Source organism: Camelus ferus, chromosome 1 (genome assembly GCF_009834535.1).
Source record: "Camelus ferus isolate YT-003-E chromosome 1, BCGSAC_Cfer_1.0, whole genome shotgun sequence".
NCBI classification, from domain to species: Eukaryota; Metazoa; Chordata; class Mammalia; order Artiodactyla; family Camelidae; genus Camelus; species Camelus ferus.
In genome coordinates, this window is record NC_045696.1 from 51,331,249 (window position 1) to 51,348,380 (window position 17,132).

Consider the following 17,132-nt stretch of genomic DNA (forward strand, 5'->3'; position numbering starts at 1 on the left):
CAGAAGACCCAGAATTGTCAAGCAGTCCTGAGGAAAAAGAACAAAGCTGGAGGCATAACCCTTCCAGACTTGAGACTGTACTACAAAGCTACAGTAATCAAAACAGCATGGTACTGGCACAAAAAGAGACATACAAATCAATGGAACAGAACAGAGAGCACAGAAATAAACCCACATACCTACAGTCAGTTAATCTATGACAAAAGAGGCAGCACATCCAATAGAGTAAAGAGTCTCTTAAGTACGTAGTGTTGGGAAAGCTAGACAGCTCCATGAAAATCAATGAGATTAGAACACTCCCTCACATTATATATAAAGATAAACTCAAAATGGCTTAAAGACTTAAACATAAGACACGACACCATAAAACTCCTAAAAAAGAACATAGGCAATTCTTGGACCTAAATCATAGCAGTATTTTCTTAGATCAGTTTCCCAAGGCAAAAGAAATAAAAGCAAAAATAAATAAATGGGACCTATTCAAACTTATAAGCTTTTGCGTAGCAAAGGAAACCATCAACAAAACAAAAAGACAACCTATGGAATGGGAGAAAATATTTGCAAATGATGCAACTGACAAGGGCTTAATTTCCAGAATATACAAACAGCTCACATAACTCAATAACAAAAAAACAAACAACCCAATCAAAAAACAGGCAGAAGACCTAAATAGACATGTCTCCTAAGAAGACAGACAGATGGCCAATAGGCCCATGAAAAGATGCTCAACATCACTATTAGAGAAATGCAAATCCAAACCACAATGAGGTATCATCTCTGGTCAGAGTGGCTATCATCAAAAAAATCTACAAATAAATGCTGGAGAGGCTGCTGAAGAAGAAGGGAGTCCTCGTACACTGTTGGTGGGAATGTAAATTGGTTCAGCCACCATGGAAAACAGAATGGAGGTTTCTCAAAAAAACTAAAAATAAAGCTACCATATGATCTAGCAATCCCACTTCTGGGCATATAGCCAGAAAAAATGAAAACTAATTCAAAAAGACACTTGCACAATGTTCACTGCAGCACTATTTACAATAGCCAAGACATGGAAACAATCCAAGTGTCCATCAACATGCAATTGGTTTAAGAAGATATTACACACACACACACACACACACACACACACACACACACCCCAGAATATTACTCAGCCATAAAAAAGAATGCAATGTTGCCATTTGTAGCAACTTGGATGGACCAAGAGAATATTATACTAAGTGAAGTAAGACAGAAAAAAACATAATATCACTTATATGTGGAATCTAAAAAATGATACAAATGAATCTATATACAAAACAGAAATAGCCTCACAGTCACAGAAAACAAACTTATGATTCTCAAAGGGGAAAGGGAGAGGGGGTGGTAATAAATTAGGAGTATGGGATTAACAGATACAAACTACTATATATAAAACAAATAAGCAACAAGGATTTACTGCATAGCACAGGGAACTATATTCCATATTTTGTAATAACTTATAATGGGAAATAATCTGAAATATATATGTATGTGTGTGTGTGTGTATGTGTGTGTATATATATATAAAACTGAATCACTTTCCTGTACATCTGAAACACAATATTGTAAATAAGCTATACTTCAATTTAAAAAAAAGAATATGACAAATAAATGGACTTCCTTTTCCTGTCTTATATCAAATTAGATACCCAATGACTTGACTGAAGAAAATGTAAAAGCTAAATACAATAAAAAGAGAAAAACCTGCATATGCCTGAATAGAGAAAAGACCAGATGGCTACATTTCAACATGTTTTTGGCGGTATCTCTAAATGATGGAATTATTGCCTATTTTTCTTTTTTTCCTGTCATTTTCTCCTACCAAATTGCTACAATTAATACATACGATTTTTCTTATTAAGAAAATAAAAACTTAAATATTCCCCTCTTATAAATCACAAGCTTATTTAGACAGGAAATGCCTGATGATCAAGTAAGAGGCTTTCAAGAGTGGTAAACAATGCTTTACATATCTGTTCCTGAAGGAATCTTTCACTTAGCTGTTTTAAATTCCCTCTCTATATTACATTACTACCAAGTTTCAACTATACCAAAGTTTATGTGGGATTATAAAAGAAGACTCAGTTCAAGAAAATCAGCACTGACTGAAAGGTAACATCTGTGTACTGTAGCAGCTCTCATCTTTTGGATAGCCCAGGCCAGGCGACCTGACAACAGCTAACATACCCCAGGCTACACAAGTGTAAAACTCAAATGCAAGTGTTCAATAAACAGAAAGGCTAAGCAAAGGAAAAGCAATGCACCTCTCCATTTCTAGGTGGCTCCTCCACGGCTGCTGCTTCCTCAAGTAGACTGGTGCCTGATGACACGTTTGCACTGAGTTTCCCTAGTGATGCTGCCTTCAGCAACTCATTCATTTTCTTCCTAGTTTCCTCCTTTGTTACAGCCAGCTCTCTCTTCAGGATCTCTGCATGATGCCAATGCTGCCATTCTGTGAAGTGGCGCTGGAGAACTTGTTTCCGGTTATACTCAGCGGCCAGTTGTTGTTTTCTAAGCAACAAAGCGCTTCCATTAAAAAAAAAAGAAGTCATTTACAGCTTTTTAGTTGATAATATAAATGAAACACAAGTCCAAAGGAGTACCAGAAATGCTCCATCTTAACTCCAGCTTATCCCTTTTTTTTTTTAAGCTCAGAGGAATCGTTTTATAAAATTCCCTAATGCAAAGGGTCTGCTCATAGAAGGCATTGGCACCTCAAGGCATTGCCTCAGAAGGAGTGACTGTTTTGGTCTATCACATCACAAAGGCATATTAAAATGTTTGATTACCATAAAACAGTTTCTGAGAGCTTTTAGAGGGGAAGGAGCAGAAATAATAGGTATACAGACAACTACTCTTAAAAATATGAATGCATGAGGGAGACATTCAGCTATACTTGCAAATTAAGGAAGACAAAGGTTTGCAAGAAAAAGAAAGGAATGAAAATTAATTACTGACAATTCACTTGTTAAGTAAGTATAAGACTTATACAAATCAACATGAAATTATGAGGGTAGATTTTTCAAAGAAGGACTTCATCAGAGAAAGAATCTCTAAAGAGAAGAACTCATTTACCAAAGCCACAAACTGAATGAATGAAGGACTGCCTTATGAAGATACTAAACACTAGAAATGTGAGAAGAACATACACAAGGCACTTGCTCTCACGGAACTCAATCACAGTCTAGTAGGCAGTCTGGTTCACTTTCTTCCTAAGGAAGACCCCCTTTTGATTCCTGGAAATTTCATGATGTTAGGGGACATGACTGATTATCGAGCTGGGAACAACCTGCTACATTCCCCTCCTGAAGGGACTCTCCATTAGGAGATTTTTGTGGTACCAGCTGAGAATTCAAGAGTAGACGTCTCTGAGATCATTCTGTAAGTGGATGATTATCATCTCTGAAGAAGTGAGCAGTAGAGCTTGGAACTTATGTCACATCAGGGGTCAGTTTTGAGGTTTAAAGTCTAATATTGTTTAGACACCTACTTGATTTTATCTTGTAAAGGTGACTTGAATAAGTTCTCTATAACACTATTTGCATATCCATTTCTGTTCAACATATGTAATTCTTAGCTCATGAAATTTTGAGGATCATATAAAAAATTACAACGTTCTTAAGTCAATAAGTCAGGAGAACATTTCTACAATTCTTAAAAGCTTAAGTGACTTTTAAACCCTTTTTGAGTGGCACTTACAGTAAAAAAAAAAAGTACTACTCTATGGCTGAATATAAGTTTATATGGGTATCTGTGTGTGTGTATGAAACAAAAGTATATATAATTGAAACAAAAGTTTCACCAAACAGTGTTTACCCTTACTACCAGAGATGTACTCTGATATGTCTTTTCTAATCTATTTTATTTTTTAAAAAATACACCTCATCTTGAGCCTGATTTTAGGATCCGTTAATGAGTTAAAACCCTTAAGTTGAAAGAGGCTACTCTGGAGTCACAGAATTTAACCTATGTCAGAGGAGATGGGTGAAACAATTAGTGAGAGTAGTGTCAACTGAAATAATGAAATTCAGGATAAACACTAGGAGCAATTCTGCCAACAGTATACCTCATTATATATAAGTGCTTCTTTCTAATGCAATGATAGGTACTCAATAAATACTTGGTGATTGACTGATGGTTTTTATAATAAAAACACAATATAGGCGGTAATTAACATTTATATATAATATTTTACTTTGATGGAGAAAAAGAAAGTATCTGAGACTGAACAACCTTAAAATAAAAATTTTAGAAGAAACAGAACAATAATCAGGTAGCAATGCAAGTAAGAACAAAGCTCCAAAAATATCAATGTTTAAATGGTGAAACAAACAAAAAAGCCCTACAGCATTTTACTCAAGTAAGTGGAAATCATAAACTTCCACAGGCTAGAAGATGTATGTTGCTCTGTCTGATTAATGTGAAATTTGATTTATATCAATCTGCTTAGGAAGAAGGAGTATGAAATTTACCGGATGTGCTAATTTCATGTTTTCACAGCGTAAACAGCCAAAAGATGCACTGGGGTTTTGACTGTCAAGGAGAGGATTATTTGGACAGTATGAAAAGAGAAAAATATTTCTGTAAACATAACAAGAAGACTAAACAGTTAAAAAAAATGTATGTTCATCATCGAGGTTAGAGCTCTCTCTATAATGATTACGTAGGGGATTTGAAGATGTGCATAAGATACCTATGTTTGTGGGAAGGGTAGAAACACAGAAGTTAGGGATCCAGAGACAAGACTGGTTGTACTCCTGCTCCTTTGCAGTACACTTCAGCAGAGTGGCAATATTCCAGATAAGCCAGCTTCTGCACTTTTTAAATGATGGCACTAAAAACATACATAATTCTGAAAGTGAAAAACCACTTAAAATTTCTTAAAAGCTCAGACATGATTTACTTGGGTATGCTAACCCAAGGAAATGGTTCCACAGTTCTCACATAATCATAAAATGAAGAACAGTGTTCCTTTATGGAAAACATCCTGCCCTAGTATGTTTCCAAGCTGAAATCGGGGAATTTCTGGCAAGAACATATAAATTGATCATTACAATGCAGAGAAAGGCAGCCTCTAAAGAACTAAGACTATAAAATATAATAGGTTTAAATAGGAATTTAAATATTAACCATGCTGCTTAGACTTAACACCTCAAATGGTACTTAGTTACTGATGTACATTCTAAAACACAGTAGTCAGAAGAACACTAACTAGGTACGGGACACTGGGCAAGCAACCGAAAGTTTCTAAGATAACTCCTCATTAACGGTGTCACCCTAACAACAACAACAAGCCTATCCTACAGGATTTTGTTTTTAAAGATGTAATTAAATTAAAAAAGAAGCATGAAGTATAAAACAAATTCATGTGTAAGGCAATAACACTATCTTAGGACAAGATTACTAGATATCTAAAAAGGGTCTTGAGTTTTTTAAAAGGAACTGAGAAATGATAAATAACCACATACGAGTGATCTTATTGAATGCTGAAATCTGATGCAGGACATAAAAATAGCAATGATGCAAACAGCTGCATTTGGGATGAGCAGGTTCAGCAGGAATAGTAATGAATAAGTTAATAATGCATTCAGTAATGCACCAGGTAGCTCCCAGGGAAAAAGTGGAAGATCACACAATTCTGTTTGAAAGAGTTTTAAAGTGAGTCGCCAATGCAAGAATGGTCCTCCTGCCTCTCTGGATAGACATAACAGGAGCTTTATCAGCTTTAGATGTCATGCATTTCTAGACTCTCTCTTGGGTACCCAGGTGAGCACAGAGGGAAGAACAGTCAAACATGACTGCCCTAAAGCATGCTGAAATCAGGAGTGCTAGGAATGGGGACTATCTGATAGTCCCTTTCAATTCAGCCTCCCCACCTCTAGGCTAGCCAGGTGAGTCCACATATGTGCTGGCTTACCAGTTTTCCCTCTAACTGAAAAAAATGCTCTCTTCCATTTAGTGATGATCTGTCACTCTCAGAAGATGGGACCTAAGAATTTCTATTTTTAAAAAGTTGTTTGGAAGACTGTAAAGTATGATAGCCAAGTCTATGTCACCCTTAAGTTTCTATCCTACTGTGCCTTCTGTTGCAATTATTTTTAATATTTGGGTATAATTTTTGACTTCTCCAGTTAGATTAAAAACTCCTAGAAGGCAGGAATGTTTAATAACTTTTTTAGTCCCCCTGCGGGTACTTAAGAAAGAGTCTAGTACATCAGTAAGCATCAGTAAAGCTGACTGACTGAATGAATATATGCTATCAAACAGAACAAATGAATGAGTGGATGAATGAATGCCACAGTTTGAGGGATGTCAAAGGGCTGGTTTTTCCCCTGGCCTGCCACAGTACCTTCAAATTCCCATCACCTGCATCTTGGGCACTGCTTCCAGAAAATGCCTATTAAAGTATAACTTTCTTGGGAGGGTTAACATCAATTGAGTATTATAGAGACAGAGTGTAAGGGGCCACACGGACACAGGGAAGAGCTAAAAGTATGTTCCAGGGAAGACTCAAAACACTGGTTCAAGAGAGGGCAGGACTGAGGACAGTGCAGAGGTTAATAAGGGAAGGACAGAGATGCTTCCCAGGAAAAGAACTGAGAAATCAGGGAAGTAGGCTCAGGAAGGGCAGGCGGAGGATGCTGAAAACAAACCCTGCTTCTTCCCAGTTTGTCTAGGGCTGGCTGTAAACTGAGAGAGGAGGAATGGAAGACCTGGAGCCAACTTGCAAAAGTGAATATGCTAAAGAAATTAAAAATACAGTTCAAATTCCAATACCACCATGTCCAAAGGTCTGACTTAGCATGTGTACCAGAATTTGGTTGTATTACCTTAGTGAGTGGATCCTTAGTTTAAGAGTCTGGGAATATCTGTCAACATTGCAATTGTATTACAATATTGTACTGAACTTTTATAACACTATTACCAAAACTACTTTAAAAAGAAAAGAGACAAGAAGGAGGGAGGGTATAGCTCAGTGGTAGAGTGTGCTTAGCATGCACGAGGTCCTGAGTTCAATCCCCAGTACCTCCATTAAAAAATTATAAATAAACAAACAAACCTAATGACCTCCTCCCAAAAAAATTAAAAAGAAAGAAAGAAAAATAAAAGACAAAAATTCCTATTAGGGAAAGCAAGGTGCATTTTTCAGAATAAAGAGATGGATGAGCCCTTGGGGTGGAGGTGAGGCTCTGAGCACAGGCTCAGTAAGAAAAGATGGTGGCTAAGTTATGACTAAGAAGAAAAGAGGGATCTCTTTTGATCCAAAGAGATACTGGGAAGAACAAAAAGGAAAGAAGGAAAAGAAAGAATCCCAAAAAGGCTGGGCCTTGCATGGGGGACAGGCCAGTAAGAGGAAAGCCCAGGTGGCAAAAGCAAATGTGGATGCAAGAGCTGGAGGGTAAGGACACAGCTGACATCTGAGAAACAGACATAGCAAATGTCTTCCATGTCCAGGTGGATGGGCCAAAGAACCACCTATGTTTTGTCAATCTGGTAAGAGTTTAGTTTCTACAATGAGTAACCCATTATAATAAATACTCTGTATCTCTTGAGCTCACTGTTTAGAAAAAAAAAATGCTTGAAAACGTTGAGTTAAACTGCAGGGGAGGAAGTAACTGAGCTCTTCATTCATCCACTGACTCACCCCTTATTTAACAAATATGTATTCAGCGTCCACAGAGGAACTGGGAGAAACTCCTATGCGCTTGGTGAAGAGAGTCCCAACTCTCCTGACACCCTCAGTCCCACTGACATTTCTTGTCTTTCTGCTTATAGTAGCTACGTTTGAGCTTTTTTCTCCACCTCTACTACCCTAACCTTCTTTGAACAAAATCACCCAACAATTTCCTGAAAACTGTCTGCTCTAGAACAAAAAACAACATGCAGAGAGTCAGGGATTTGTAGGAAAGCAGCATCAAGGACAGTTTGTATCTAATACCTCCTTTCTTCTATTTCTAGCATGACTTGTCATTTGTTAATTACTGTTCTCATTTTACATCTGTAACCATCTGAAGTCAGCTGCAATGTAACTGAAAACCATGGTTGTCTTAGGGAGCCATCACCTAGATGCCATTTAACTAGCAGCAGCATGGAGTAGGAAAAAGCACCTGACTCAGAATCAAAAGCACCAGGCTCTAGTCCTGGACTGGCTACTGCATGACCCTGAGAGAGCTGTTTACCTTTTCTGTGCCTTACTTTTATCATCTGTAAAGTGAGGAGCTGGATCAGATGCTCCTTGAGGTGCTTTCCTGCTTTAAGAATTTTCTGCTATAAAGTTTTATAGTAAAAAAAAAATATTATAAGTTAAATATTTTCTAACTCTGACAGTTAAAAAAATGTAGTACCCATTCTGAGCATTTAAAAATAGACACGTGAAAATAATTCACAGATATGAGACAAGAAGTTCTCAGAGGATCTTTAAAAAAAATTGGCACATAATGCTATTATGAAATCCTCACTTAGTGCTTTTATATTTAAATAGTTTAGTTGGAATGGAATCTCACATTCTTCAGATTTTTCTTCCAGCATGTAAATTTCCTAGACCACTTTTAACATGTCAGTTTCCACTCCCTTCATGCCCTCACTCATGATGCTTCTCCTTTCCAACACCTCCAATTTCTCTTCTTTATTCAACAAATCCAGCGTTCAGCAAGCTATCACCCCAAGTTCTTAGATCAATCACTAGGCCCTGAGAATTTAGAAACAAATTTTGAAAGAGCTTTTTTTTCCCCACTGAAGATTTCCTCCAGCATACTTGAAGAAAGGAAAAATTATCTAGGTCACCCTCCTGCTTAAAAATCTTTAGAAATTCACCTTTATTTACCAAAAAATGCTTCAACTCCCTATTCCAGCATCCAAGGCCCTTCACAAGTTGATGAACTTGACAACTATATGCTTGATGCTTTCCAGCCACACTTCGTACCATCACCTCGTTTCCCCATTTCTACCTAGAACATCCTACTTACTGTGCAGAGCCTGGCTCAAGACCCATCATCTTCTTTTTTTTTTTTTTTTTTAATTTTTTTTTTTTTGTTGGCGGGGAGGGCAGATAATTAGGTTTATTTATTTTTTTAGAGGGGGTACTGGTGATTGAACTCAGGACCTCATGCATGCTTAGCATGCACTCTACCACTTGAGCTATACCCTCCCCCAAGACCCATCTTCTTGATAAAGCCTTTCCTGGCACTCTGTAGGAGCCTCCTCAGTTACTTCCCTCTACAAAGTTCTCAGCAGCAGCAGAGATGCATTGTGAAGTTTGTAATGCTAATCCATACCTGTACTGTTTCTAGATCTTGTTTTCCCCACAAAACTTAAGTTCTTTGAGGACAAGGGACCATGTGTCAGGCTCCTATGTATCCTCCCCAGGGCTGTCACAGGGATGCACAACTCCAGGGGGCACCATTCCCTCCTACATAGCAATGCTTTCACATACTACTCATTCAATTTTTCACCCAGGATGAATAACAGACGTGCTGGCAGAGAAGTGATTAAACAGAAGAATACGAACCACTCTCCACCCTCTTCCCACCACTAAACAAATGGTTCCTTCCACCTTCAATGATTTTGGTTCAAGAATGCAAAGTTGAACTTGGGAATGAAAAGAAAATGTATTTAATTTGAAGATATTTGAAGACAAATTCTGTGTAATTCACAAGCATTAGAGAAAGCTGATACAAAGGTGTCAAAAACCTCTAAATAAGGTGTGGAACAAAAAATGGGGGAATGGGAGAAGTCATTCTTACAGGTCTGCCTTCCCAGATGGATGTTCCTTGTGTCCCAATTAACTCTCTATGTGCAGACAGTGATTTTTATCAATGAGAATTACTGGAATATAAACCAAATTCTGTCTTCTAAAATGTAAGATGGTCCAGGGTGCAATGCTACTACATCAAAGGACAAGGAAAAAAGGAAACAAGTATGCACATTGGTATATTTTAATCAAATAATTTTTGCTTACAATTTTCAGTTAAATTTTTCTAGTTTGGGAGTAACAGAGAAAAACAGTGATGATCATATTTCATAAGTGGATGAGATGATTCCAGGGAACAGTATTTTTAATTTACTGTTAAAAAATATTTTATTTATTAATTTTTTTGTTTTTGTTTTGGGGGGAGGTAATTAGGTTTATTTATTTACTTATTTATTTTCATGGAGGTACTGGGGATTGAACCCAGGACCTCTGCATGCTAAGCATGCACTCTACCACTGAGCTATACCCTCATCCCCAGTAAACAGTATTTTTAGAATGTATTTCTGTATTCTTCAGGACGAAAGACATCCTAGACAAACATACTAGAAGGATTTTCATGGTATAAATAATAGTACCTGTTTTCTTCCCTAAGGTCATTTTCCATGGCTTGAGTCTCCCGCCCTAACTTCTGGGACCTTGTGTAGTCTCTCCAGGCCCGCAGGACCTTCAGTTGAAACTTCCAGTCAGACAGGGTCCCAGCTTTCCCCAGCTTAATTCTATGATCAAGAATCAGCTTGTGCCAGGCAGAGAAATACCGTTTTTGACACTGCAATGGAAACATTTGGAAAATCACTACTGATTAGTGTTTCTAATATTTACTAACGAGAACCCTCTGCTCAGATTTTTCCTTCACACTTTTTCTAACAAATGTAGGAACTGTTGTCTTGATGGAAGGGGAACAAAGCATAATTCTTTTATGTTAATAATGACAAGAAATATTCAAGTTATGCAACTAAGGCACCTCATGACTTAAACTAAAATACTTAATTCTCATTGTAAGGCACCAGTCCTATGGGAAGCTAGAGTAATCATCACATCTAAGATCTAAGTGAAGAGGCTTGTGTGAGAGGCTTGAAAGGCCTGCTTCCAACAGAACTCTCCTACCAGGTTGTCCTGGAGTTTAAAATACCAACGATTTAATTCATTCCTGTAATTAACACCACTGATGTCCTGCACAAAGGAACACGGGCGATCCCATAGGATGGAATGGGGTTTCTGGTCCCTGGGAACAAGACAGCTAGAAACAGCTTCAGCTGGGCCACCAATGACCATGTCAGGGCTTTTGTGAATAGTCCCAGAGAAACCAGATACTCAGGCTGCTTGTGATCTTGCACTATGTGCATCTGGCAACATATCAGACAAGGTCTACTGACCTTAAGGATGTCCCCAGAGAAGTACTTACGGTCCTGGTCTAAGAAAATCTCTTGAGCTCTAGGCCTTGACTAGATCTTCTATCTTCACAGCAAACTTTATGTTACTACTACATCCAATTACTTTCAGCTCTTGGCCTTTCACCAGCCAAACTGTTTCATACTTCTGTCTGTGGTCATACTAATTTCTCTGTCCTTCTCTGCCCTCTCTCTGCCTACTTCAGGAGGCACCTGTCTCAGGAAGCCCTCCTTTTACCAATCACTCTCCCCAAATGTTGATGCCATTCCACTGTGTTCCCAGAGGAATCTACACTTTTGGTCAAAACACTCATCACACTGTATTATAATCACCTGTTTACTAGTTTCCACAAGACTGTGAGCCTCCAGAAGGAGGGACTGGGTCCCATAAATGGGCATGGTAGATCTGAGAGTGGTACCAAGGGTGGGGAGCACTAAAACGGAACGTAACCTCAAAGGAGGTGACTCCGCGGGAGATACAGGAGATGCCTGCTGACCAGCTTCAAGAACTTGGTAGCCATACCAAGGTCAGCCCAATTTACTGTTTCTTTCTCTTTAAAAATACTTATCTTTCACAATTTCAGCATTAGTAAGCACCCACCACTGTGTCTGAATTTCAGAATTCTGAATAAAGTTGCTTAAGAGATCATTTCTACTTTTGAGAGGTTATAAGGAGAGAGAATATACAAATTAAAAGACCAATGACATACGGAAGCATATGTTAGAATTCTTAGAAATAGCCCATTTGGCCTGAAATCTTCTCTACATGAGAATCCAATTATACTCTCATTTAGACAAACTACAAAATCTTATTTTTTATAATTTTCCATTAGGAGAAACCATGGTAGTCTTTAAAAAGCCTTCATTCCCCTTTCATTGTGTCAAATGAGGGCACATTTTCTAGGCCTTCACCTTAGATCCCACGAAGGGAAAGGAGGGAGAAAGGAAGAAAGGGAGGGCAAAAGGGGGAAGAGAGGAATGGATGAAGAGAGATTTGCTGAATATAAGGTATGCCTTCAGTCATAACAAGGAAAAGACACACAGCTGCCTGGCTGAGGGGGTATGCCTTCTGCATTATTATCTGCTTATCTATCCCACAAAATACAGCATGAAAAAAAATAGTGTTTACTTGTGCACCACAGTCAAAAGAAAATATCCTGTATCTATTTACCAGATTCATTTAAGAGGTTTCTCTTAAATGGCTTGATGAAATAGTCTAGGAATAGCTAGTAATCTCTAATGTTAACTCCTGGAATATTTCTAATGATGTAACAGTACAAACATAATCCACCTTGACAATAATAGCACTACTAATGGTGTCTTTCTTGGATTTCTACGTTCTTTTTCTCTGTAAAGTTCAAAGCACCTCATGTATATTGTTTTATTAATTCATAGACCATCATTACAAAACAGAGAGACTGCAGATATAATTATGATTTACCTTACCAAGTTAAACTTCAAATAGAGAAGGGTTAAGGATTAAATTCACAAAGTAAAGAATTAGTAGTACACCTAATGCTAAAACTGAAGCATTCTGGCATCCTGATGACCCTTATCTACTAGGACAAAGTCTCTTCTAAAGAGAAAGAGCAAATTACTTGCTTCTTTTATCCTGAAAGAGAAAGAATTTTATACATAACTTCCTAGAGTAGAAAAGCATTGCTGGAAAATATCTGAATTAAGAAGGAGAAAATATGAGCTTATAAAATGCTATAGTCAATATATTTCTTTAAAAATACTTAAGTTCAGCCTTTGAGGGCAAAATGATCAGTTCTGACGGTCTATAATTCAGTTTCACTGCACAGAGGTTAACAGCAAAGTGACATATTAGTACAGCAACTGCTGTCCTGAAATCGACTTGCCATTGGTTTTTTTCCTTGTCTACTCAAAAGAGCAATCCCATTGAAACTTAACCCAACAAAAATAAAAGTATGAATCAGGAAAAGCCACTTGGTTATTCTTCATTCACAGCAAACATTATTCAAACAGGAGTCCCATAAATGTGTTTGGAGGAAAATATTTGGGAAAGGAAATACTCTGTCCTGTCTCCTCTGGGAGGAGAAGCTAGCACTCTGCTCTTAATGAGAAGGGACAAGACACAGACATACTTCCACAGTCCGTCTGTTCCCGCTCTCTATTACCCTCCCCCAAGCAGAGTCCCGGCGGGCTCAGGCCAGCTTCTCTTCAGCTCCACACTCTGGAACTACAGCAGCACTCTTGCCTTTTGCTCTTTGAAACAACAACTATTATTTAAAAACCACAATTGGGCTGGAAGAGGAATACGTTCTGTTTAAGCCGGGGAACTCAACGTCTTCACTAGACAGGCAACTAGTCTGACCTCCCTCCGTTTCTTACCTAGTTCATTTATTTCTGCACCATCCTTTTATTTCTGATAGATTCTCAAATGTGGTCATGCATTCTTTCACTAACTTTGACCATCTCTTTATTATAGTTGTGGTGATAATTAACGCTTGTTTCAGGTAAGTAAAATACTGAAAATCATTGTGGGAAGAACTGCTCCTAAGCATATATCTACAGTAATTTTTAAAATAAAATACTACAAAGTGAAATTCAGAAAGTTTTTAAATGAAATGCTTTTCTCTCTCCTCTCAAAATCTTCCACAAGACATTATTTGGTCGTTAAGGATTCCACTCAAGAGAAGAAATGACAGCTCACCCTGCTAAATTTATTACCTGCACTGGAGCTGCCCTCCTTCTGTTGGCAAGAAAAGCTCTTCCCTGAAGTGTAATCACATTGCTGTCACTGGGAATGATTGACGTTAGGTAGAACAGCAATTTGCTATCTAATCTTCATTGTAATTCTAATCCTGTCACTAGAGATGCTTGTTCTGATTAATGAAGTGGGTAACTCATCAAAATTCCTCAGCTATTTCCCTTTTGTCAGAAAGCTCGGTGATAATTGCATCAAAATTCTCAGTCATGGAAAAATAAACAACGAATTGTAAAGAGGACAAAAATGTCAACAACTTTACAATTTATTTTTGCCAAATGGAACTAGCCACGGTGCAACTAGTGGTCTAGGGGAGCTGGCCAAAGACGGAATGCTAGAAATAAAGCTACACTCCCCCAGGGCCCCAACAGACTCCTTTGCTGCTCCTGGGCCACAAGGAGCAGACGCCCTAATACTACACAGGAAAGCAATCCTTCACGTCCTTTTTCCTTTTTGGGGACCACTACAGCTAGGCAGAAGACGCCACGGATGCTAAGAAGTGCTTGGGATCTTTAAAAGGAGGATCTTTATCATGACAGAATGAATGTCCTGGGGAAGGAGCAGCACTGAAAAGCTGCTCAAAGAAAGGAGAGGAAATCACTGCGCCCCTTGCCCCCACCCACATACTTCTACAACTACATACATACTTTAGGGAAAATACATCCAGTTTTCAGTACACAGAGCTAAGACCTGGACTTTCTGTTGGGTCCTGTGGAAAAGCCCAGAGGCTTAGACTTTGACAACCACTGCTGTGTGAAATGCCAACACTGGCTACAGACAAAAAGCTACTTGTGTTATATACTTGAAGCTGTGATGATCGTTTTACTTCTGTATTTAACTTTTTTCCCTTCATTTTTTAAACTTAAAAACCCCCACCTTATTACAGAAATTTAACAAACATACCGAAAAGTAGAATAGAAGAATAAACCCCTTATTCAGCTCCAAAAATGATCAGTATTGTGCTAATCTTGTTTCATTTCTCTTCCACTAGCTGGAGTATTTAAAAATACACTCTAGACATCAGACATTGTATCGTCTCACCCATAAATGCATCAATATGTATTGCTAACAAAAGGACATTTTGTAAATTCTTACTATTTCTGCTAAGAAGTTTCAATCAATAATCTTGCTGTAATTATCTAATACTGTTTCACTGCAGAAGTAGAATTTCAAAAAGCAATTGCTTAGTCCCACCATATTAAATTCTCAATCAATAAAATGCTCTGGGGTCTTACAGAAGAATGCCCACAATGCAGCCTATAACCTGACTCTTCGCTAGGACAGGGCTCCTTTCCCAACAAAGTCTGGACCAGTTTTCATGACCTCATGCCTTTAGGGAAGTCAGACCTACTGTTCCCATTACATTCTCTTTCCTCTTTCTTCCCCTTTTAGACCCTCTTCCCCTCTCTACCAATCTCCACCTCCTGCCCATTCTCCCCCACTCCCAGGCCCTTCACCCCCACTATGCCAAAAGTACGGCTTACCTCAGACTATATTAGACAAATGCTGGAGTCACCTCCAGGAGAGTCTGACAGTAAGACAATGACGTGATGTCGTTTGTTCCGCACCCATACGGTTCTTAAGATCCTTATAAATATTCACCAGAAATGTCCCATGTTTAGGGGAAAAGATACTCTATTCTGTATAATTTTAGAGAACGAGTTTATGCCAAAGGCTCTTAACTTTTTTAAAAGTAGAATTTAATCAGTACTTTTTCAAAAGACAAGGGGAAAAAAAGAACCTGAGATTAAAACAGCATTTTGAAAAGCAAATTGCAAATTTTGCAATGTTTTAGTAAACTAGCTCTCACTGTTTCTTCTGTGAGGAGGGGAAACCTGGGTTACTTGCAGCATGAGGGTAAGGAAGAGTATAATAACCAACTAAACACACAACCTCCCTGCCAACAACAACAAAACGTTACTTGGAAATTTTCCATAGAGTGGCTGTATGAAATAATACATAATAAGGCTTCAAACCCCTTCTAAAATGCACACCACACACTGTCCCTGGCAATAAACTTAGAGGGGAGAGTTAAATGAATTCCAGTATTCCTCATGTGTGTGCCCAGTATTCCAATATTTTTCTTATTCTTTAGTTTTATTTGCAAAGAGGCTTTCTCTTCCTTTCCTTCCCCAAACATAGGACAACATTACTGAAAGGGTGGCTGCTATGTTTCAGCTCAGAAATGGTTTTACTTTTATCAGGACCACCTCTATTACACAAAAGCAAGATCTTTGGGAAGGAATCATGCTACATGAATGAAGTTCTTAACTATAGTTTTCATCACCTTGTAAGAAAAAAAAAAAAAAAGCAGGCTGCTTTTCCATGTAGTTCCGCATCACCTCAGCTGAGTTTGGGCAGCCATTTGGAAGGCACTATGCCACAAGCTTAACATCAGCAATGCCTCCTTCGGTCATTATTATCTTATTCTCTAACAGAGATAACTAACCAAACAAGCAAACCAACATCTTCCCCCACAGAATTCAGATTTAGGTTAGTGTCAACCCATCTTTCCTTGTTTTCTTCAACTTTCACAAGCAGGAAAGATCATAGATTTTCTTACCTAAAGAAGACATAAAATGTATTCCAGAATAGGGTGAGAATTAAGAAGGCCACTTTCCAAATAGTATAAGAATTTCATGGTTATCCCTTTTTGTTTCTACTAATTAGCAATGACAAGTGGATTGCTGAATCTTCCCAAGAGATTTCACTACAAGATCAAAGAGAAAATAGGATAGGATAGAAGTAGGAAGTTTCTATACAAAAACAGATGTTTTTGATAAAATAAAGAGGCCTGGCAATGAAGTGAGAGGGGAAAAAGCATAAATAGTACTGCACCTGAACTTGTGTTTTGGTATGAAAGCCTGCTCTGTCTCTCTCAGAAAGTCTCCTGCTAAATACTGTGAGAAGAGGGACCCCTCCTACACTGCTGGTGGGAATGCAGTTTGGTGCAGCCACCGTGGAAAACAGTATGGAGATTTCTCAGAAGACTAGGAATAGACTTAACCGTATGACCCAGGAATCCCACTCCTGGGCATATATCCAGAAGGAACCCTACTTCAGGATGACACTTGTACCCCAATGTTCACAGCAGCACTATTTACAATAGCCAAGACATGGAAACAGCCTAAATGTCCATCAACAGATGACCGGATAAAGAAGAAGTAGTATATTTATACAATGGAATACTACTCAGCCACAAAAATGATAACATAATGCCATTTGCAGCAACATGGATGTC

The 17,132-nt window shown here is 38.2% G+C and overlaps 1 protein-coding gene across 3 annotated transcripts in view; it reads right to left on the reverse strand.

Annotated features, from left to right (window-relative positions):
- The window catches only part of CCDC191 (coiled-coil domain containing 191), an 82,252-nt gene that overhangs the window by 38,809 nt on the left and 26,311 nt on the right, over nucleotides 1–17,132 (reverse strand). For 2 of the 3 annotated variants that reach the window (XM_032479371.1, XM_032479376.1), the window contains 2 exons: nucleotides 10,348–10,538; nucleotides 2,286–2,547 (listed from right to left, as the gene is read on the reverse strand). In XM_032479371.1, the coding sequence (XP_032335262.1) occupies nucleotides 2,286–2,547; nucleotides 10,348–10,538 (453 nt within the window). The remainder of the gene's footprint in view (nucleotides 1–2,285; nucleotides 2,548–10,347; nucleotides 10,539–17,132) is intronic. The other variant, XM_006189987.3, reaches the window with a different exon arrangement.